The sequence below is a fragment of the Pararge aegeria genome, chromosome 12 (genome assembly GCF_905163445.1).
Source record: "Pararge aegeria chromosome 12, ilParAegt1.1, whole genome shotgun sequence".
In the NCBI taxonomy this organism is placed as follows: Eukaryota; Metazoa; Arthropoda; class Insecta; order Lepidoptera; family Nymphalidae; genus Pararge; species Pararge aegeria.
Window position 1 is genome coordinate 5,506,941 of NC_053191.1, and position 22,199 is coordinate 5,529,139.

General features: G+C 35.4%; 2 protein-coding genes across 2 annotated transcripts in view; one reads left to right on the forward strand and one right to left on the reverse strand.

The window, feature by feature from the left end:
- On the forward strand, positions 1-21,438 carry LOC120627901. The gene is made up of 22 exons (XM_039896024.1): positions 1-112; positions 885-1,092; positions 1,982-2,174; positions 2,585-2,734; positions 3,287-3,443; positions 5,749-5,883; positions 6,457-6,588; positions 6,669-6,749; positions 7,716-7,862; positions 8,358-8,523; positions 9,074-9,203; positions 10,978-11,089; positions 13,406-13,613; positions 14,474-14,657; positions 15,723-15,866; positions 17,068-17,218; positions 17,976-18,110; positions 18,731-18,862; positions 19,172-19,252; positions 19,434-19,580; positions 20,623-20,788; positions 21,251-21,438. The coding sequence occupies exons 1-22, from the start codon at positions 20-22 to the stop codon at positions 21,376-21,378; spliced, it is 3,180 nt and encodes a 1,059-aa protein (XP_039751958.1). The 5' UTR covers positions 1-19; the 3' UTR covers positions 21,379-21,438.
- LOC120628090 (luciferin 4-monooxygenase-like) overlaps positions 21,437-22,199 on the reverse strand; it is an 8,650-nt gene continuing 7,887 nt past the window's right edge. The window contains exon 11 of the mRNA XM_039896305.1: positions 21,437-21,931. Coding sequence (XP_039752239.1) covers positions 21,804-21,931 — 128 coding nt within the window. The 3' untranslated portion in view covers positions 21,437-21,803. The remainder of the gene's footprint in view (positions 21,932-22,199) is intronic.

Below are 22,199 nucleotides of genomic sequence, written 5' to 3' on the forward strand. Positions count from 1 at the left end.
GACGTTTCGTTTTTTATTTATGATGGGTCTTAATGTGGATATTCCGCTTAATTATCACCTCGGACATTTTGTTCTGGAGCAGTTACGTCGGCATCAAGATCATGTTTGCCAAGTTAGTATCTATGAAGTATATTTACGTTCATAATACCACAGAGTATTAATTTCTTTGCCGCATATGATCACTATATTTAGAATGAGAGGTATAAAGTATTGTATGGTGTTTTAATTCTTGTAACTGTGTTGTTATCTAAATAGACTGTTTGTATTATTTCTGAAAATATTTAGCCCTTGACTGCAATCTCACTTGGAGATGATGCAGTCTAAGATGGTAGCGGGCTAACCTATCAGGCTAAGGCAGTTATATAAACCCTAATCGGTTACAATTTTATGCGGCATCATACCGGAACGCTGTATCGCTTGGCGGAAGGCTGGTAACTAGCCACTGCCGAAGCCTTCTACGTTCAATTATGTGTGTATCTTAAAAATGAATTCGATTTGGAATTTAAAATTTCTGAGTTGTCTCTAGTCTGGTAGTTTTTTTTAAATTATAATATAATAATAATAATAAAAAAATCAGTTCAAGTATTTGATAAAAGTAGGATTGTTAAATTCTAAACCTCTAACTGTGGGAGTCTTTTATAATCATAATTCCGAAAGCAGATTCCCTATTCCGAAAATAAACTCATGCTTTTCGGACAGATATTTTAGAAATGTGTTTGAGTTTTCTTTTCTTTGAAATAATTATATTACGAGAACTTTTATTCAGTAGTATCAAATGCGGATATTGGATGTATCTAACAATTACGGAAGAATAACTTATTATATATAACTTATTTTGTAAATCACTGAGAGTTTTTAGCAGAAAAAAACTTTTCCTACTCCAGATAGATGCAGCAACAGGTGAAGAAGAGACCTATGCGTCAGTGTTGAAGCGTTCCATCAGACTGGCCCAAGCTCTGAGAGCTTTTGGTCTAAACCCAGGAGATGTTGTGGCTATAGGCGGCCCCAACCATTTGGATCTTTGCATTCCGTTCTATGCGGCTCTTTACAACGGTTTACCGATTGTTGGTGTCGATCCCTATTTTAAATATGGTGAGTAGATTTTATGTTGTTGGAGATTGTAGTTTCACATCTATAGGAATATGTACCTACTATCGATTTACTTAGGGTGTGAGACGAGCGGAGTGGAGCGTTTGCTGGACTAGACCAATCGGTACATGCCGGTGACGGTGAAGGTCTAAGGTCGGTTTGTAAGGTCACTCTCAGAAATGTGTTTTTTAGCAAACCGCTAGACAATCGATCATTCGACGGTGTTTACGGCTTCATAGTCTATTACCTATTGCCTATTTGCCAGCGAGTCTCTTAGCAACAGGATTCACAATCTCAATCGTAAATCAATTATACAACAGTTCGAACTAGCATTTAGACAAATGTATCCATACGTTTTAGCTGTCAAGTCATTACGATTTCTTTACGCACTCTTCCCTCTGCATCGATATAAATTAAAATCGCATCGCTCGTTAATGATATGCTTATTATACCGCATGTGTGCCGTATATGTCGGTATATGCCGTCTTTTTGTAGATAGTAAAACCTACGTTGGTTTAACGTTTTTATTCTGTGTACAACTTTCACTTGTGCTTATTCCAGGATATAGGTATTAAGAAAATTGTTAAAATATGTATCCGTTACGCCCTCTCTTAATAAGAGAGAGTTACAGAACATAGATCCTAAATATTAATTTGGGTTGGTGAAATTTAACATTTTTTTATTATAACTTTACGTAATAATAATCGGGATCAACGCGTGCTCCCCGAAGTACGGGGGTGGACACCACTAATTTCCTAACTTCGGGCTGGTACTGCGATTTTTTAACAGAATAACCTTATGCCTTACAAATTTTGATCCCACCAGGGAATCCTGTTAACCACTAGACCGACGAGGCAGTTAAGATAAATTATAACTATATATTTCATACTAGATGAAGTGAGGCAGCTTTTGAAACTAACAAGTCCAAGAATAGCGTTTTGTCAAAATGAATCCTACAACATGTACGCGAAGGCTGCAGCGGATCTCAGGCTGGATGTTAAACTGGTGACTTTCGATGAAGGAGATGGTACAATGAAAAAGTTTGTGGAGGTGCATTATAAACAAGGCCCGGAAGATGATTTTAAGTAAGACTTTTTTGAAAGTAAATTCTAGAAATCGGGTAATCAGATGCTTATTCTTTATTATCATTAGCAACCAATAAGCGTCTTCTGGACTTAGGGTCTTTTATAGTGAGTTCCAAATTCGACTTTTAAATTAAGCTAACTGCTACTTGTCTGATGACATCTATTTACTTGTGAGGGGTCGAGATTCCGAGACCTAGGGAACCCAGTGTCCATCGGTTTTCCGGACTAGTAGTAACTGACAAAGTATCGATGCAAATAATAATACATTATGGAAATATCACTTGCTTTAATAGCTTAAAGTGCACAAGAGCTGGAGGTGCATGCTGGGTATTAAACTCGATCCCTCCGGAAGACAGGCCGATGTCTCTCCAAATAGGTTATCATTGTAATATTCTAAGATTTTTTTTCAGGGTGACAGACTTCGACTTGGATAAAGTATACGCCTTCCTCGTCTCCACTAGCGGTACCTCGGGCAAAGTAAAATTTGCTGCCTTCAAACACAGAGCGGTGCTGCTTAAGCAATTGACACTCGACAAACTGCAGTACAAAAGTGAAGAAACGTAAGGCTGCCTTTTAATCCAGAACTTGATCGCAAAGATCTAGAATGCTCTTCCGGCTTTCGGTTTTCGATTTTCCTCACTTGTTATTATTGTATAATCAGTTCAGTAATTTCCAGAACATTGTTTGTGTTTTGTGTTTAGACGACCTCCCTGACGGATTGGTGAGCGCTGTGGGATAAGTGGGAGGATCCGGGCTTATCCCCGACAGGGAGGAATTTTTAATTTCAGAATTTTCTGTGGCCTACTTTGGTGGGAAGCTTGGGCCGACTAAACGTCTCGCCAAGTGATTTATATAGACCATTATTCTTAATCCCGCTGGAACGATTTTCAGTTTGCTTTTCGGGGATAAAAAGTATTCTATTATCATTTATAGAATGATAAATTCATAATGTGCCCATTTTCGTAAATGTCAGGACAATGCTTACAGAAAATATTATTTTATTTATATTTTTAATAAGCGTTTAGTCCTCTTTTTGTACAATGTTACAAATAATTATTAGGCGTTTATAAAAGAAAATGCTGGTAAAATGAATAATAACGAATGATTTTAAGGAAACAAAGCAAAAAGAAGTCATTGATCCTGTCACCAGTTAATTGGATATCGAAATACTTCACTCTGATAACATCCCCAGCTGGAGGGGTCACCGCGTTGCAGACGTCTATTCCTGACAACTTGGGCCATGTTATAAACATTATAAACAAATATCGAGTAAGTGTAAACATAAATAAATATTGGCATCACTTACGCAACGGGAATGTTATGTGTATTATAGATGAATTACCCAAAAACCATTCTAAATCAAAGAAACTGTTAAGGCAAGTTCCGCGGTATTTAATCTGCGTCCAATTTGCGCCCAACCTGCGTTCTAACTTTACCCTTTTGCTCTATTGTGTTCACATCTCTGTTACTATTTCTTATGTGTATGTATCCATTCATTAGAACAATAGTCTTGTGATTGGTGCCACGCAAACTTAAACTCAGCAACCCAGCGGTGTAGAGGCAACCATGAATAGAGTTCGCAAATAACTTGACTCAAATTTGTAAAGGAGATGGACTTTTTAAACAGAAATCATCAATGGTCTCCGCGCGATTTGTGAAAAACTGAATTCACGTCTTTGAGTTATACCTAACTTTAGCTATAGTAACTTCTTCGAACTCAGATTAGAAGTAATTGAAATAAAAAAACACGAGTAGAGCTAATGAAGCAGAAAAAAAATCGATGTCTAATGATGTAATTGCGTTAGTTATTTACCTTAAATAACCTCTGTTATTATATTTTGTTGTACTTAAGCTTAACAAAAAGTGGTCGAGAATCAGCATTATCATCATGATTTATTATACCTTTGCGTAAGAACCTTGTATTTAAAAACTGTCTGAAAAAATGCTTAGATAACATGTGAGTATAGGATGTTAATTCTGTATTACGTGTAGTGTATTCTATAGTTCGTGCTTTAGGATGAGATGGTTCCATAAAATGACGAATGTGAATGGTATAGAGTTCAAAGATTAGGACAATCATTTGTCCTGTACCTTTATAACACATTCGCAAGAATTTTAAGTACCTATAGGTACTTTTCAGCAACATATTTGTAATTCTGAGTCACTTTATTGACACAATGCCTAAAAATGGTTTTGCAACGCATTTATCGAAACATCAAATTCTTCTCAACCACTTTCTTCTCTATTATTTATGCTCTGCAGTGAAGATACTCGCTTCTCTACAGAAACTAACAATTGATGCCAATTCTTTAGTAAGTAGTAATCTATAGGTACAAATCTCATACAGCTAGGTAAATTGTCTTATCTAAAATTATTGCTGTCCTTTTTAGTATAGTCTTTGTCGAAAAGGATGACACGATTATAAGAGCTATAAATTTAATTAAGATAAAAGATTTCTATACAAAAGAAATGGCACCAAAATCATCCCTGAACTGAGTACCTACCTAGTCACCGGTTAAATCGTGCAGAATAAAATCATTTATGTTTTAAAATTTATAGTTCCAACTAAAAGAAACCCTTTTATTCATATCTTGCAACGTTTAATCGTTTATCTAATTACAACATAGCATTATAAACTCTAACATCATTCTATCTGAACTTATAGCACACTTTTAATTAACTACTTATAAATAGATAACTTCTTCAATCGTTCCTTGATACTTCTGTCTGTGCTCCTCTGTAACTATATTTTTCCCGCCATTTTATATGAACTTCCTTTTTGATCTGGGTTCCTGTCGTTTTGAATTCCTAATTCAACTTATACCGACCACAGATAGTGCATAATTTTGACCAGTCTGAACAAAGACCTTTTATCTTTAACCAAATGTACAGAAAAAGGCAGATTTGCTAACACAACTTAATTTTGTAAGGCTGTTTCATTCTTTGGATGACATCAGCGTTGGTTTCGTCATAAACTCTTGACCGGCCCCCTACAGCGCACGGGACTCCTCTCAGAATGAGAAGGGTCCACCACGACGCGCTGGCCAAGTGTAGAATGGTAGACTACACACGACCTTGAGAACATTATGGAGCACTCTCAGGCGTCAGTGTATTCTCATTTGGCAGATAAACGTAATTTCGGCGTTACGTTTTCTGCCTTAAAATAAACCTTTAGTTGAAGGAAATGTTTTAGACGACGGTAGAGGAAATTCAAGGGTCCGATCCCCGGCAAGTACGATTTGGGAATTTATAATTTAAAAATTTGATCTTGTCTGTTCTGGTGGGAGGCTTCGGCAGTGGCTAGTTACCACTCTACCGACAAGACTTGCCACTTAGCGATTTAGTGTTCCTAAGCGATGTCGCGTTGAAATCGATTAGGAGTATAACTACCATTCTCCCAAACAGGTACGCCCTACGTCTTAGACTGCATCATCACTTACGTAGATGAGATAGCAGTCAAGGGCTAACTTGTAGTCGAAAAGAAAAAAAAAAAAAAAAGTTGCATAATTCTTATGTGCTTTTCTTTTAATATTTTTTAGTTTGAAGCATAATAGTTACTTGTGTATTTTTACAGCCCGAATTTACCCTGTTCAGTCCCTCAATGATAGCTTGTTTGATAGAACGGAAGGATGAAGTGGATCTGACTTGTTTCGAAACCATTGCAATTGGAGGATCTAAAATATATCAAGATATACTGAAGGAATTTAAGGTAACCTACCTTAAAACATATACAACGTGTAACAGAATTACGAAATAATATTGAAGGTTGCATAAGTATATTTCATAAGGAATCACCCTGTAAATATTTTAAATCCTACATATAAACCTTATATATAATATTATATAATATTACCATTCCTGCCTGTGGTTAAACCGCTGCGCTCTTTAGTGCGACATCGAACACGCGCGGTCAGTCATCCTGCTCAACACGCACAGAACGTATTCCGTTTGTGAGGTCCTAGGTAAGATGTAAAGGATTTGTCTGTTAAATTATTTCAATACCAGCCCGGAGCTCGGGGGTAGAAAAATCCCATGCTTCGGAGAATCTTCCCACTTATTATCACTATAAATCTTTTAAGCCCAAACTCACACTGGAGTAGCGTGGTTGTTCTATGCTCTGAAGCTCTCCCATATGAGAGAGGAATTCAGTCAACAAAAATGATCTCTACTATGCACAGCAAAGAGAATCATCTGGTACTTAATATTTTCTAGAAACAAATAAACGTATTATGCAAGATTTTTTAGCTATTTTTTTTATATTGATATCTTAATCTTGTTGTAGAAACTTCTCGCCAAAAATTGTATAGTTATAGAAGCGTATGGACAAACTGAAATGATTGGGCCTATTTTTGCTGCGAACCCGTTCGGACCTGCTGGCAGTATTGGAGTATCTACAGATATGTATAGTATAAAGGTATCGCTGATTATCCACACAATCTATGAACATTTCGAAAGTGTTAAACAGGCCTGTATGCAATTAACAAAATATTTTAGTTGGTGGACCCAGACACAGGCGCAGAAATAAACGAAGCTAACGTCACTGGTGAAATTTTGGCGAAAGGACTGGGTTTCACGGTTAGTAACGTGCATTATGTCTAAAGAGTACGCGTGGCCGAAATTCATATGCCGAGGTAAAATACATAACAAAATAAATATACTACGACACATTTCGCCATCTAGCCCCAAATTAAGCTTAGCTTGTGTTATGGGTACTATGGTTATATGACTGATGAATATTTGTATGAATAATATACATAAATACTTAGAATATATATATAAACGCCCAGACACTGAAAAACATTCATGCTCATCACACACACATTTTTCAGTAGTGGCCCGAACCCACGGCCTTGGACTCAGGAAGCAGGGTCGCTGCAAACTGCGCCAAAAATAATTTTAAATGTGAAAGGGATATTAATGAATTTTAAATAGAATATAAAATGAAATAGTGAATATTAAATGAAATGGCGGAGCCCCAGGAACATTTTACTCTTTCATCAATAAATAATAATAAAAGTTTTACTTCAGTCGTGCGTAAAGGTGACACACGCACACAATTTTTTTATTTATTTACTAGCTGACCCCAGCGCCTGGGGTGCCACCCAAACGCATACCGAAAAATTCATTCAAAAGGTCCAGTCGTCTAGGAGGAGTTCAGTGACATACACACGCACACAAGATATGTTTATAAAGATATGGAAGGACAAAGGAATAGAGGTTGACCAAAAAAAAGATAGATAGATTGTGTAAAAGAGGATATGCGTCTAAATGTATAGGAGTGAGTGGAAGAAGTAGACACGAGGTTAGAAGTTAGCGTGGGACATTATCCCAAAAATAAGAAAAACGTGCATTATCTCTGGTGACCTATTTGCTTTTTAACATGGTCTTGACTCGATGAAATCTTGTATTGAAGAAGGAGCAGGAGTGCTTGATCGTGGGATCAAATAGCAAAAGCTTTGACATAGTGGTATGACAAAGCTTTTTATAAATAAATAAAATGTTCATAGTTCACAATTAAATCTACAACTTTTGTCTTTATAGGAATACTACAACGACCCCATAGAAACAGCCCAGGCGTTTACGGAAGATGGCTTTTTCAAAACGGGCGATTTATCATACCGGGACCAGGACAATAATTACTTCTTTGTAGACCGAATTAAAACCTTAATTAAGTACAAGAATTCACACGTGAGTATTTCATTTAACTTACACGATTTGACTTTCTTATGTCGAGTTTTTACACCTATTAAACACTATGGAGACAGTTTCCTGAACGTTTTGTGGTGCATGCTTTTATGTCATAGGTTTTACATTAAAGTATTGCAATATGTACTTTTTGAATTTTCGTTAGTATATTTCAGAGTTGTTCTTGTACCTGATTTCGTTTTAATTCTTTCCACTGCGCTGCCGGTACAGCTTCGATACTGGATGTTTCGTGATGATCTATGAGTTTAACATAAAGTACATACAATTCCAGTTTTAACTGATTATAGCTATTGATTGAAAATATAAAATTGCGGACAACAGGTAGGCCTATATATCCAATAACATGATGAATGTGTATATTATATACACAATTCTTACGAAAATCGCATGCTCGAGATAATGATTTCTCTCCAGTAAATGGCGCTTTCAGGTACCTTGCGAATTTCCTGTCGTTTCATAATACATTTTATTGAACAGGTGATGCCTACAGAATTAGAAGAAGTAATTTTAAGGCATCAAGGAGTTAAAGAGGTTTGTGTTGTGGGTATCGACGATCCCGTTGATGGTCAAAGACCGCTGGCTTGTGTAGTGAGACATAAAGGCTCTGACGTCACCGCAAAGGAGATACAGGACTTAGTAGCAAGTGAGATATATATATTTTTTTTGTTACGGTCATTTTAAATTTCAGAAAAATTTTATATATTATATGAAATGGCAAGAACGTAAATTCACTTATAGCCTTTAGTCTATTGCTGGACTAAAGTCCTCTCTCAACGGTTTGCTCATAATCACCATGCTGGGCAGACGGGCTCGTGATCGCAGTAGATGATAGTAGTGGCACTGAGAAGGTTATAGTCCGTTCTCTCTCATTCCTTTATTCACCTCGAACAAAACCCGCGGAAGAGCCAGGGGTGGGGTCACCATATAGCAAAATTACATAAATTAATGTTTGCGCAAAAAAAAATCTTGTCTATTTTTAAACTTTTGAATTTGGTATTCAAAATAGATAAAATTAATGTTACTATGAAGCTATTTAAAAATCCTTGCTACGACATAAAACTGACATGCGATTTCTATTTATGTCTTGTCATAAATTGCTGGCAGGTTAATGTATATAAGTAGTTAATTTCCGAGCATGCGGAAAATATACCTAGTTGTTATTATAAATCAATTATACTATGCGTGTTTTGCAGGTAATCTATCGACAAAAAAGGAACTACGGGGAGGCGTACTATTCTTTGATAGTCTGCCGTACACATCCTCAGAAAAACTTTGTAGAAGTAAAATCAAAGAGCTTGCTTTTAGTGTAGTTAAAGAAAATAAGTGCTGATGATAATAAAGGACAATTTAATTACCGATTTAATTAGCGGGCAGTTACCTTGGCCAACGAATTAGTTTGGCCATCCAGAGGGGAAATGCTGCCAGCATCTTAGGAACTGTGCCTCGCTGCGGTGGTTTCGAGGACGTTTTAGATTTTATTTAGTTTTTAAATAGTTTATTTTAGGTTATAGTTATGTATTAATAAAAATTGTATTACCGAAATAATTTAATAAATTTTATATTTTATTACCGAATGAATGACTACGCTTTAATCGTCCACCACAGAGGATAACAGAAATATAAATACAAATATGGTGATGATCAAACCGTCACCAATCTGAATTTAAGACGCTGTATGAATAATAAATAAATAAATATACTACGACAATACACAATCGCCATCTAGCCCCAAAGTAAGCGTTAGCCGGTGTTATGGGTACTAAAATGACTGATGAATATTTTTATGAATAATATACTTAGAATATACATATAAACACCCAGACACTGAAAAACATTCATGCTCATCACACAAACATTTTCCAGTAGTGGGAATCTTACCCACGGCTTTGGACTCAGAAAGCAGGGTCGCTCACTGCGCTAGTCGGCCGATTGTATGGTGGCTTTATATGAGTAAAAATGCATATAATTTTATATTATGAATAAAGTACCTATTGAAGAATTCTTAAAGCAATTTAATTTCAAACCATCTTCCCTCTGACCGTATCATGCGTCGCAGAAACAAAAATTTCTTACTGCGTGGATGGGCTGGGTTAACAACTACATTACTGGTTTTGTGAGAATATCATTAATCTGTTTTGTTGTCAAGATAGTAAGCCGTTAAAACCCACAAGTATTGCAGTGTAGGACGTTCTTTTATAAAAGGTATTTGGAGGAGCAAGCTCTGCTGGAATATTGGACAAATTATGTAACTAAATCTGAGTATTATTTAGATCTCTCCCTATACTCTGCAATTTTATTGGAATTCAGGCTTTTCAGCGTGTGCGAAGAGTTTCATGTATTGATATTATATTTTATTAAACTCTTTCTTCTTTACATTCTTTTCCTTCTTTGCTTATTATATCTGGCGCAAGTTGAAATTTATACTTGATATCAAAAGTGTTACAGTAATTTTGCAAAGGGGTTAAATATAATTAAACTTTTAAAAACTGGGTTAAGGTAGCTAAAAAAAACTTTATAAACGCCAGATATTTTATTAAAACTTTAGCATTTTAATGAATGGGCTAATAATTCTTATTTAATTAATAAATAGTTTTCAAGAATCACAATGCTTTATTTGGATAAACTTCAATGTAGTACTCAGACCGAGATGATGCAAAGATACTTCATGGTGTCTTTATCACAAGCCTTTAGTTAAGAAAAGGCAATGGACAAATGGATCTACACACAAAAAAAATATCGGGTTAGATCTTTCTATTATAAGCATCGATCTTATAATATCAAGTACGGTTTAAAAAATCGGCCATGTGTGAGCAAGACTTATGTGTTATGTCGACTAAAAATAATCTTTGGGGTATTGACTTTTCTGTGGCCACTATCTGATAACACTTGACGAACTTTATTATACTGTATAGACTATAGATTATAATTCTTAAACGGTGACTGTACTGTTATACGTAATATAATGTAAAGTAGGTAGGTACCTATTTTTATATCATTAATGTTTACATCCGATGTTCCGTTCGCACTTCATAGTATCTCTCTGGCAGGCTGGGAGTTTGTGTCTGATAATTCATTCGGATTTCAGTTGATAGTAAAGTCAGTCGTCTCTTTTAAATGCAATGAGTGCTAACCGTAATTATCCGCCTAGTTACCATTTCGGACATCTAGCTTATGAGCGTTTGGTTCGTCATAAAGATCGCGTTTGTCAGGTTTGTTTTATTTTTATTCTGCTTTTGTAATCTATTACTGCAGTCTATTTTTTTTCTTATTCGTCTTATAATGTAAACAATACTTTTGTTACTTTTTTGTGTTTATATTATTTTCATATGTTGTGTGTATTGTGTAAATTATAATACACACAATAAACACTGAGATTAAGATGATCTCTTATTATTGTGTTTTTTTTCTCTTTTTTTATATTTGCAAACCATACTTTTAAAAGTATCTAATGAAAATATTGTTTACTTTATACAAGTTAGAAAAAATGTAGCCTTTATTATATTTATTAGTGAAATCACAACTATTTTAATGTAGATTTATCAAAAGCGATTTTGAATAGTTTTGAACTAACTATATATCTTATTTCATTTGTGTCATGGTAATAGATTTATGCCTTATTATAATTACTTACTATATATATTTAAATTGATTGTTCCTAACTTTACTTATTACCTCTTTCAAAATAAATAATAGTTTACAATAAAAAGTAATAATTTTTTTTTACAAAATAAGACAATTTAGCCTGAGCCGTATCTAGATACAAGTTTTATCAGCTATGTTATAGCACTATTAATTTTATTGTTCGGAATCCTAAACTTAGCTACATATTGCTTTATCTTTGCATTATCTAGCCCGAAATCTATACAATATAAAGCATTTAAACTACTTTATTAATAGCCCTTAATTTTGATATGAAAGTGAATTAGGTATAATTTACACAAAATTTTATTTAACTTGCAATTTTTGTATGTTTTATCTGTATGCTTTGATGATAGTTTGTATTGAGTAAATGTTGCAACTGAATTTTAAAACAGTTTTTGCAATTTTACATGTTAACCTTCGCAATTTTTGAATATACTTTTAGGTGATTTAGGATACCTATAGAATAATTAATACTTTTTTGAAGCAAATCACCTTATCTTCCAATAAATAATCATCATCATCCGCAGATTATTAACGGTCCACTGCTGGGCTTTATTTCTCATAGTAGATATGGTTTAATAGCACAGACACACCATGCTGCTCCATTGCGGCTTGGCGGGCTTTAGCGAATTATCACCAAAGTCATTCATCTCCGGGGCACAGCCCCACGGGAGTTGTAAGGCCAATTTCCTAAATCCTTGCTAGTATTGAAAATTCTTCAACAGAAAATACATAATACCTTACAATTAATATGCCAATAACGCTAACTACTCTAACTTTACCTTAGATAATTATTCCGTGGGAGGCATGCTTAACCTTAAGTACCGGGGTCCGGAATGCAAACCAGGTTGCATCGTCTCTTAATAAAGTCAGCGGTACTGTAATTTAGGTCACGTCCGTTTTTGTACATGAGTCTGCTAAAGTGCCTTAAACGAAGAGAGGAGACCACTAGGTCTAGCTTGGGAAAAAGATATGTCTCCAGTTTTTTATCTTCACACAATTTTATCCACTCTCCGAGCACGAGCGAACGGGTGAAAGTTATATCTAAATTATATACGTAATATCAAACGGGGGTAAACTTCTCCTTTTTTCAGATGCTTTATTCTGACAGATTATCAAGTAAATTTGATCCCATTTCATTGGTTATAATCGGTGGATAACATATTTTCCGCTACGCTAGCCTAGTACTTGGTGATAAGAAAGAATGGTGGCGAACGAATTATAAGTAAGCTCTACTATTAAATTATTCGAAGATCTCATCATCATCGTGATTCGTTACCCACAGAACCGTTATGGGTACCCATTTGTCCAGTTTTAAAGTTTCTCTTTAAACTTTCTCCTTAAGTAGGTACATCAAAGAAAAAAGCTGAATAATCATAAGTAATTTTAAATCAGTTACAATTTTTTTTATACCGCCATGTAGTATTCAATAAAATCTGGCTTTTTAGCCGTGTAGTTTGTTGAAAAAGTATTGGGCATATTTTGATAAGGTTTTATAAGATTGTACACGCATGGGCGTACCCAGGAGAGGAAGCGGAGGGCAACTGCCCCCCTCGAGGAAAAATATAGTTTTGGCTCCAGTATCGATTATGGAGTGCCCTCAGTGGCGTGTCTTCATACATGCACAAAAGCAAGGCCTACTATCTAAAACTTTACAAATCATTAATGCGAAGGTTTTTATTCCAATTTATGGCATCTTCCTTCTTAATGCATACCCAGGTCATAAACTCTGTGCACGCCACTGAGTGCCCTCTCAAAAACTTTTTACAAAACAGCAGCGGACGACCTAAAACAATCTCACTTGCCTCCGCCTGGTTTCTTATTGCTAAAGAGCGATTTCTTGGAGCCTTGATTCTGGCTTATAACTATTTTTCAAATTCCAGATAGATGCAGCAACAGGTGAAGAGGAGACTTACGCGTCAGTGTTGAAGCGTTCCATCAGACTGGCCCAAGCCCTAAGAACTTTTGGTCTAAATCCGGGAGATGTTTTGGCTATAGGCGGCCCCAACCATTTGAATATTTGCATACCGTTCTTTGCAGCTCTTTTCAATGGTTTACCAATAATTGGGGTTGATCCCTATTTTAAATATGGTGAGCTTCCTTAATTTTAATAACTAGTTTTGGAAAAAACAGAATGTATGATTCCGCAACAAAATGTAAGTCTTGAAATCTCATTAAAAAGTCTTTTTTCTAACAGAAAAGCTTTGTCGTAATAGGTTGATTTTTTTCTGTGGCAGTTGACCTCAATCTGTCGGTAAGTTCCGTAAAAATTGGTTAAGCTTTAACAAATATAAACCCCGATAAACTGACAGACAGAGAGCCATCCGACATGCACAAACAAAGATTAATCTTGATGCTTGAACGATAGCGTAGCACAAACTCCTTACCTCCTATGTCGCTGATTTCCTAATCATCTATACCTACTTATTAAAGGTTTCAAGTTAAAATGTATGTAATTGTTGTAGGTAGGTACATGCAACATCTAGATGGCGTACCTACATAGACAAGTAATACTTCCCTTCCCTCATGTCCACCGTGATAGGAAACCTTTGTCCAGCAGCAAGACATAACATGTGGATATTTTATTCCTTGTTAAACCTTGTCAAGGACTTACTGGCGCTAAGGGGCAAGCATTCTTAGATAGTAAAAGACTTATCCGTTAGGGGTAAAGCAGTTATATTAACCCTGATCGGTTTCTACGTGGCATCGTACTGAAACGATAGATCGATTAGCGGAACGAGTTCGTCGAAAGCCTATCAACACACTAGACCAGAGACAATTTTGATATTGTAAATCCCCAAATTGCCCCTTCTGGTAATTGGACATCCATTACGAATTACAATTAGACTCAGTTCGCCAGGGAGGTCATTAATGATGTATGAGATATTGATGATAGATATTGTTACTAAACTGGTCTTTGAGAAGTTATGCAGTGTATTTTTTTTCTTTAGACGAAGTTCGAGCGCTCTTCGAGTTAACGAGACCAAAAATAGCGTTTTGCCAAAATGATTCCTACGATACTTATGCGAAAGCAGCAGTGGATAGCGGCCTGGAAGTTAAACTCGTGACTTTCGATGAAGGGGATAACTCGATGTTGAAATTTATAAGGACATCTGAATCAGAAGATGATTTTAAGTAAGTTATCAAGACTTCAGGAGCAAGTTTTACGCTATTGTTAACATGATTTGTTTTAAATAGTAATTAATTTATCTGTTAATAAGAATGTTTTTTCTGGCGAAGTTTTTTGTGGGCTTCTTCTTGGTCCATGGTGCGTTTGGAACCCTTGAAGCTTTAGTTTTAAGTTTACGAATGTGGTTATCACCTTTATCTCACTACCATCTAAAATTCTCACGGTCTATTTGAATAAAGAAATATTTGACTTTGACTTTGACTTTGGAACTACTAATAAGAGTTGTGGATGTAATATTAATCAGCGCGGTCATTATGCATACCGACACAAATCGGAACACACTACCTGCATATTAACATGGTATTGAAGCACTCCGAGATAGTATTATTCTTGTCTATCAATTTTACCTACCTAATGGTACCTACCTAGTTCCTAACTTAGGTTTGTTAAGACCTACAAAAGTTTATTGGTATTATTATCAAATATAAGAAAATTAAGAAACCGTCGCTATTTTAGTGCATGAGCTATGGAGAATTGAACTTGAATGAAACTGCAGAGTCTGCCAGTGTAAAAAAAAACTTGGCTAAATTTGAGGGTCCATACAGCGTCAGAACCTAGGTATCTAATGATGAATAGCCAAGTTCGACAAATATCGAAGTCTGAGACTCAGAATATCAAAGTTTTTTTTTACTATTAGGTAATTGTTAAGTATTTGGTATGTAATTTGATATAAGCTAAATGGAAGCTTATACTAAAACAGAAGAGATTTATTTTCGTCGTTTTATGGTAAGTATATCCAAACTTCAATAACGATTTTTTGCGAAAGTGTTGCGTATTTGTTTTATTACTTAACTTTAAGATTCATTTTGTTACTTAACTTTTTTACTTTGCGGTAATGCTGCTGATATTAGTACTATGTACGTTCATATAAAAATTAAGAAAAAATGTGACTGCGATAATTTAAACATTAGAAGTAAGAATGAACTTACAGTGCAATATATAGTGGTTACATAAAATTCATAATTCGTTTAAAGGAAAACTTTCGTTTTAAGTATTTTTTTTAATTACAGGGTGGCAGAGTATGACCTAGAGAAAATTTATCCTTTTCTGATCTGCACCAGCGGTACATCGGGGAAACTAAAGGTTGCAGCTTTTAAAAACAAATCGATGCTAACAAAGGACATGTGGATCACAATGTCCCAAAAAAAAGAACAGTAAGATTTTTGTTTGTAGGTATAGATATTTAAAATAAAATTTATTTAATGAATAAATATGTATGTATTGTTTCGAGAGACCAGCATTGGACTGTTATACACAGCTATAGGCATTCATGATGGATCTACGTATGGATGAATGTTACATATTTCATTTCTTATATTTTCTTTTATAATTGAGTTTTCGGATTTGAGATACATGAATTGTATAAAAGCGTATGTGTAAGCGGATTGAAAATAGCGGTTAAAATGAGATGGTGGCTAAAAGAAGTGAGCGGAAGAAGAAGACATGTTTTTCCGACATAGCCACGCTAAGTGGAAGGGCCAAAGAAGAGAAGGTTCACAGATTTCCATTTGCTACTGGACATCATGTGCTAAGACGGACATAACTTTATGTGACAGGGCTTGTCCACACACTTATTCTACCGTCTAGTGACAGAGCTCGTCCATTGAACGTCGCATTGACGTTCTTTGGTCTAAAGGACCGGACGTGGAAGCCAGTGTAATTACAGGCACATATGAGGCTTAATATCTACGCTGATTTCTGCCGCCAAGCAGCATAGTATTCCGATTTGAAGGGCGTGCTGCCGGTGTAATAACAAGCATACCAGGCTAATAGACATGGCAGTTTTTAAGGTCGTGTTTATTTATGCTTGCCATGCGTCAATATTTACTGTAATAAAAAAAACATTCGATCTTCAGATATTGCAGGTGGAAAAAAAGTTAACCATGTAGGATTTCAGGAAGCCATTATGACCGGTCGAATTTTTGTAGCTCTGATGGAAATAATATAACACTACGTTTTTTTCTTGTAAAAATGTTGCCAATGCTGTTGTACATTCATCTTTGTAGTAAGTGTACAGTCTAAAAATAGTGTTCTGTTTTTAAACGGGAAACGTGGGAAAAAGACAGCGCTAAACCTCGCTGTCGTTCGTTTCTTTCATTCAATGCATGTTGATGTATATACCTAATATTTATAGTAACCATGTATTTATATTCCTCTGGGAAAGAATATTTATTTGTTCATACAAGTTAATGATTTATTGGAATACTACATAACGCTTAGAATTCATTGTGACTAAAAAGTATACTACTTACTGTTGCTATACTTTACCTATAATACAAATCACTAATCAGCTTAACTATCTTAGGAAACTAGATAATCCTTATTACTGTTGATAACTATCTACATCAATTTCAGAAGCATTAAAAGGACATTGCTCCTGTCGCCAGTTAATTGGATATCGTTCTACTTCGCTCCGACATCTGTGGCAGGTACCGGAGGCGTAAGATTACAAACCTCCACTCCTGATAACTTTGACCACGTTATAGAAATGATAAACAAATATAAAGTAAGATATTTTTTGATGTGTAAACTTCTTTAGGCACTTTGAGCACTTCATGGAACTCACAACATCGCCGCAACGCTTTCCATGAGCTATATGTGTACAGTACTATATATAGGTACATTTGTACTTTTTGGGTGAAAAAAGCGTGATATCCGTATCTTCGTCACCTCTCACTTCCCATGAGCTATTTGTTTATATATACAGTATACAAATAGTTCATGGGAAGTTAGCGGGAATAGCTAGCTTCATCTGTTGGGCTGATTTGTGAATCTAAACAATCCAGGGTGCCACCAAAACGCATACCGAAAAATTCATTTAAATCGGTCAAGCGGTCTAGAAGGAGTTCAGTGACATACAAACGCACACAAGAAATATATAAAGAAGTACATGGACTGCCCCGCTGCCTGCATGAACTTTATTCCTGAGTTATATACTAAAACACTTTGATAATGTTATATATATAATCGGTCATAGCCCAGTGGGAAAAGCTCGACTTCACTCTCGGGGCCGAGTTCGAATCCCAGCACGCATCTCTAACTTATTATGTGTGTTTAAGTGGTTAAAATATCACTTGCACACTAACTAACATTTGGTGAAGGAAAATGTTGTGAGGAAAACTGCATGCCTGAGAGTACTCGATAATATTCTCATAGGTGTGTGGAGTTCAACAATCCGCACTGGGAGGGAGGAGACCCGTGCCCTGTACTGGGCCGGTAATGAGTTGATACGACGAATGTTAATATCCAGTTTGTCTTTACAGCCGGAAATAACTCTGTTTAGCCCCACACTAATAGCCTGTATGATAGCTCGAAAGAATGAAGTTGATCTAACTTGCTTTGAAAATATTACTATAACTGGATCTAAGGTTTACGAAGGTGTACTCACAGAGTTTAAGGTTTGTCTGGTTTATTTATTTATAGCTGTTAGTTATGCTTACCAGCTGGTTTGTTCTTTGTAGTACCGTTATGTCCAATGACTAAGTTGTGTAAGAAAGTGATGAAAGGAAGAAATGCTGACCGTCACGGGATGCTCGGAAGATGTGAAACTTTATTTCAAAAAATCATAGTTTAATATAAAATAAAAATTCTTTCCGCGTGCATACGAGTATATACAAAGCTTTAAAACCCCAAATGGGCTCGAAACTAGTCGGACGAACTCCGACATAACACTACGTGAGTTAAACATGTGTTTCATTTTCGAACGAGTTTATTTTATGATTATAGATTTTAGACACGCACTCGTAAGTTATTGAAAATAATTATTATAAACCAGCGTGCTTCGTACGCGTTTATTACGGTTTTTAACAAATCCCGGAACCGTTTGTTTCCCTAGTAGGTATAAAAGTATGCCTATATTTCTCACAGCCCTTTCAACTAACTTTCAACTTGATTGGTTGAAGTGACCTAGTTAGGGCGTGAAGGAAGAACAAATAAACAAACGAACTTTAACATTTGTTATATATGTAAGGATAATACTTGTTTAAGTTTCGTATTTTTACTTTATTTTCTTTTTCAGAAACTTCTTGCCAATAATTGTATACTTATGGAAGCGTATGGCCAAACTGAAATGATTGGGCCAGTCTTAGTTCCGAACCCGTTCGGCCCAACTGGCAATTGTGGGAGACCTATAGATTTGTACAGTGTTAAGGTATGACAGTCATAGAATCCATCAAGGTTACAGCCTTGTATTGGGCGCCCCGCAGGGTGATTACATATCTCGCGACAGGCTTACGTCAGGCGTAAATCTCGCGATCACTGCTGTGAAACGTCACTTTTCCATACAATAAATAAACAAAATGAACGCCTGTCGCAAACCTTACTCGAGATAATCAACCTGCCGGTTTGGTTTTTGCTTCAGTAAGACGTGGTGAGATTTGTTTGTATTTATAATTTATATTCAAGCTTTGAGAATATAAATTATAAATATAAACAAATCTCACTTATTTAACATTTTCAGTTGGCAGAGCCTGATACAGGAGTGGAAATAAAAGAAGCAAATATAACCGGTGAATTATTAGCGAAAGGGCCCGGTTTTTCGGTTAGTAGCACCAATCCCTGTGAAGTTAACAAACTATTATAGAATCCTACTATAAGTTGAAAGTTGATAGTAATAATTTTGGTTGCATCTAAACGAACTCACGGCTCAATAATTATTATCGAATTTAATCAGCCATTAAAATCTTTTGTAAAATGATATAAAGAAGCATCAATAATTACAGGGGTATTATAACGATCCAGAAGAAACAGCGAAGTCGATCACTGACGATGGATTTTACAAAACGGGGGATTTATTGTTTCGTGATAAGGATAACAATTATTTCTACGTTGATCGAATCAAATCATTGATTAAGTACCGGAACTCACACGTAAGTAGCGTTGGTAACGATGAACTTGTTTTGTTAAACTAATTATGAACGTATGATTATCGTGCTAATAATGACCAAACAATAGATACCAATATTTGCGATTAATGACTCTTCTAAACAAAGGTCTCCAATCTTATAGGAGGGAGGGTAACTGCACTAGAGTAGGCTTTAGGACTTTGACGATTTTTATCACACGTTAGTATTAACTGATAATAAACGAAACAGACGGTCTTACGCTCTCTTCCTATACTCTTTAACGGCGATAACGCCCACTTGTCACACGTCTCGAGGCTGGTATTGGGAATGCCTAATGATAACGATTAAAAATTTCATTAAAGAAATTTACAATCGCAATTCTCAAGATACAATTCGCAATTCTCTACGACCATCAATGTCCCACTGCTGAGCACGGGGAAGAAGATTTTATAGGTACCCTAGGAATTCCCAAATATAAAAGGAATATATATACTACGACAATACACACATCGCCATCTAGCCCCTAAGTAAGCGTAGCTTGTGTTATGGATACTAAGATAGCTGATGAATATTTTTATGAATACATTACACATAAATACGTATAATATACAGATAAACACCCAGCCTCTGAAAATTATTGGTCCAGTATCGGGCAGTATCGAATCTAGAACCAGGTTCCTAGTCGAACACGCTAACCAATAGACAATACAGCAATTTGCTTTCTATTTACGTACACAATCATATCACATCGCATTTGACTGCCTCATCTGGTGACTGAAGGGCTGGCTATTTTTTGCGCAAAGAATCAGCCTGGCTGTGCAGCGTGGAAATGCTGTCAACACTTCCACGCATGTTGGCAGCATTCCTGGCGGATATTACCTTTTCAGTAAATAGTTTAGTTACAAGTTTTATTGTGACATTATTAAATTAATAAAATAACTATTGAGTGCATTTCGGGCTCTACTCGAAAGAAAAACTACATTATAATAATTTACTTGAAACTGCCGAAAAGCCATGATCTCAAATGATATGCTCTTATAAAGTCAATATTATATTTACATCACAGGTGCATCCGGCAGAATTAGAAGAAATAATAGTCAAACATCCTGGTGTGAAATTTGTTGGCGTAGTTGGTATCGAAGACCCTATAGATGGGCAACAGCCAGCAGCTTGTGTGGTAAAACACAGCAACTCTGATATCACCGCACAGGAGATAAAGGACCTAGTAGCAAGTGAGAAAATGATAAAGATTTTTTTTAAATAACTATTAAAACCTTGTACTGCACTACATTTTACCTGTTAACTTTAGTCCTAATTCTGTTATGTGAATTAGCATAAAACTGCATAATAACTGAATAATGAAAAGGATCATACATTTTCAGTTCTTAAATACATATTTTAGTTTGCATTTCTAATATTGACATCATATATTATAATATTATGGCTTCCATAGTGCTTCCATACTTGGGTTGTTTACCTTTATTCCTAATGCTATGCTTTGATACATCTGTGGGATCCTCTTACTAAAAAACGTTACAATATCTTCAAATTTGTTACTAAATTTTGGTGTTTTTGTGGACTGGAATCACATTGGAACAAACATTGTTTTCCCTTACAATGACCTAATAATCTACATACGAACAACCATAAACAATTTTAGAGACGAGATTAATTTGACTTAACTCCTTTTCCAGGTAAGTTTTCAAAGAACAAGGAATTACGAGGAGGTGTACTATTCCTTGATAGCTTGCCCTGTACATCCACAGGAAAAATTCTAAGATTAAAACTCAAAGAGATTGCAACGAATGCTAAGAGAGAATAAAGGTCAAAATCAATGAAGTGCGGATTGCATTGAAAGTGCTATGAAATAAAAAAAACTGTTCAACAAGAACGTCTTTTATTCTTCTCTTTTAATATTCACCCATTTACCTCCTACCTACCTCAATGATGAATACATAAATTAACAATATAATTTTAATAACGAAGCCCGTGCTTATGTTAAAAAAAAATGGCTTACGTTTTGGATAGTAGCACATTGATAGAGTTAATCTATATTAATTATCTTCTATATGTTATGGTCATGTAGTTACCTAACTATCGTTGCAATTATATGTTTTTCATCTTTGTCACAGCAACATATTTACTCTTTGAAAAGTTTCAAAATAATCATAAGAGAATGACTCTTCGGTTACTTTAGATGATATTTGTCACGGCATCAATCATTCTGTCTGTACGAAAGAAATTATTTCATTCCGTCCTCATACTAGAAACTAACTGTAGAACTTTACTCCTCGCTAGTTTTCCAGATGACGTTAGCGGCAGTTGATCTACAAACACCACGCCGCCACGCAATTGTTTGTTTTTGGACAGTTTATCTGAAAATAATTAGATTTATATTAAAATAAATCAACTTTAATTATCAAACTTTGAAACATATTATGCTACGTAAAATATTTCAACAACTAAATAAATAAATATACTATGACATTACACGAATCGCCATCTAACCCCAAAGTAAGCGTAGTTTGAGTTATGGGTACTAAGGTGAACGATGAATATTTTTATGGAAAATATACATAAATACTTATAATATACAGATAAACACCCAGACACTGAACAACATTAGTGTTCATCACAGACATT

Bases quoted from the DNA above. Each gene is read 5' to 3' on its own strand.
- LOC120627901 (XM_039896024.1), top strand. From the start codon at position 20: ATGATGGGTCTTAATGTGGATATTCCGCTTAATTATCACCTCGGACAT. The intron at 13,614-14,473 runs GTGAGCTTCCTT...TTTTTTCTTTAG, and splicing joins TGATCCCTATTTTAAATATG to ACGAAGTTCGAGCGCTCTTC. The intron at 20,789-21,250 runs GTGAGAAAATGA...CTCCTTTTCCAG, and splicing joins GATAAAGGACCTAGTAGCAA to GTAAGTTTTCAAAGAACAAG.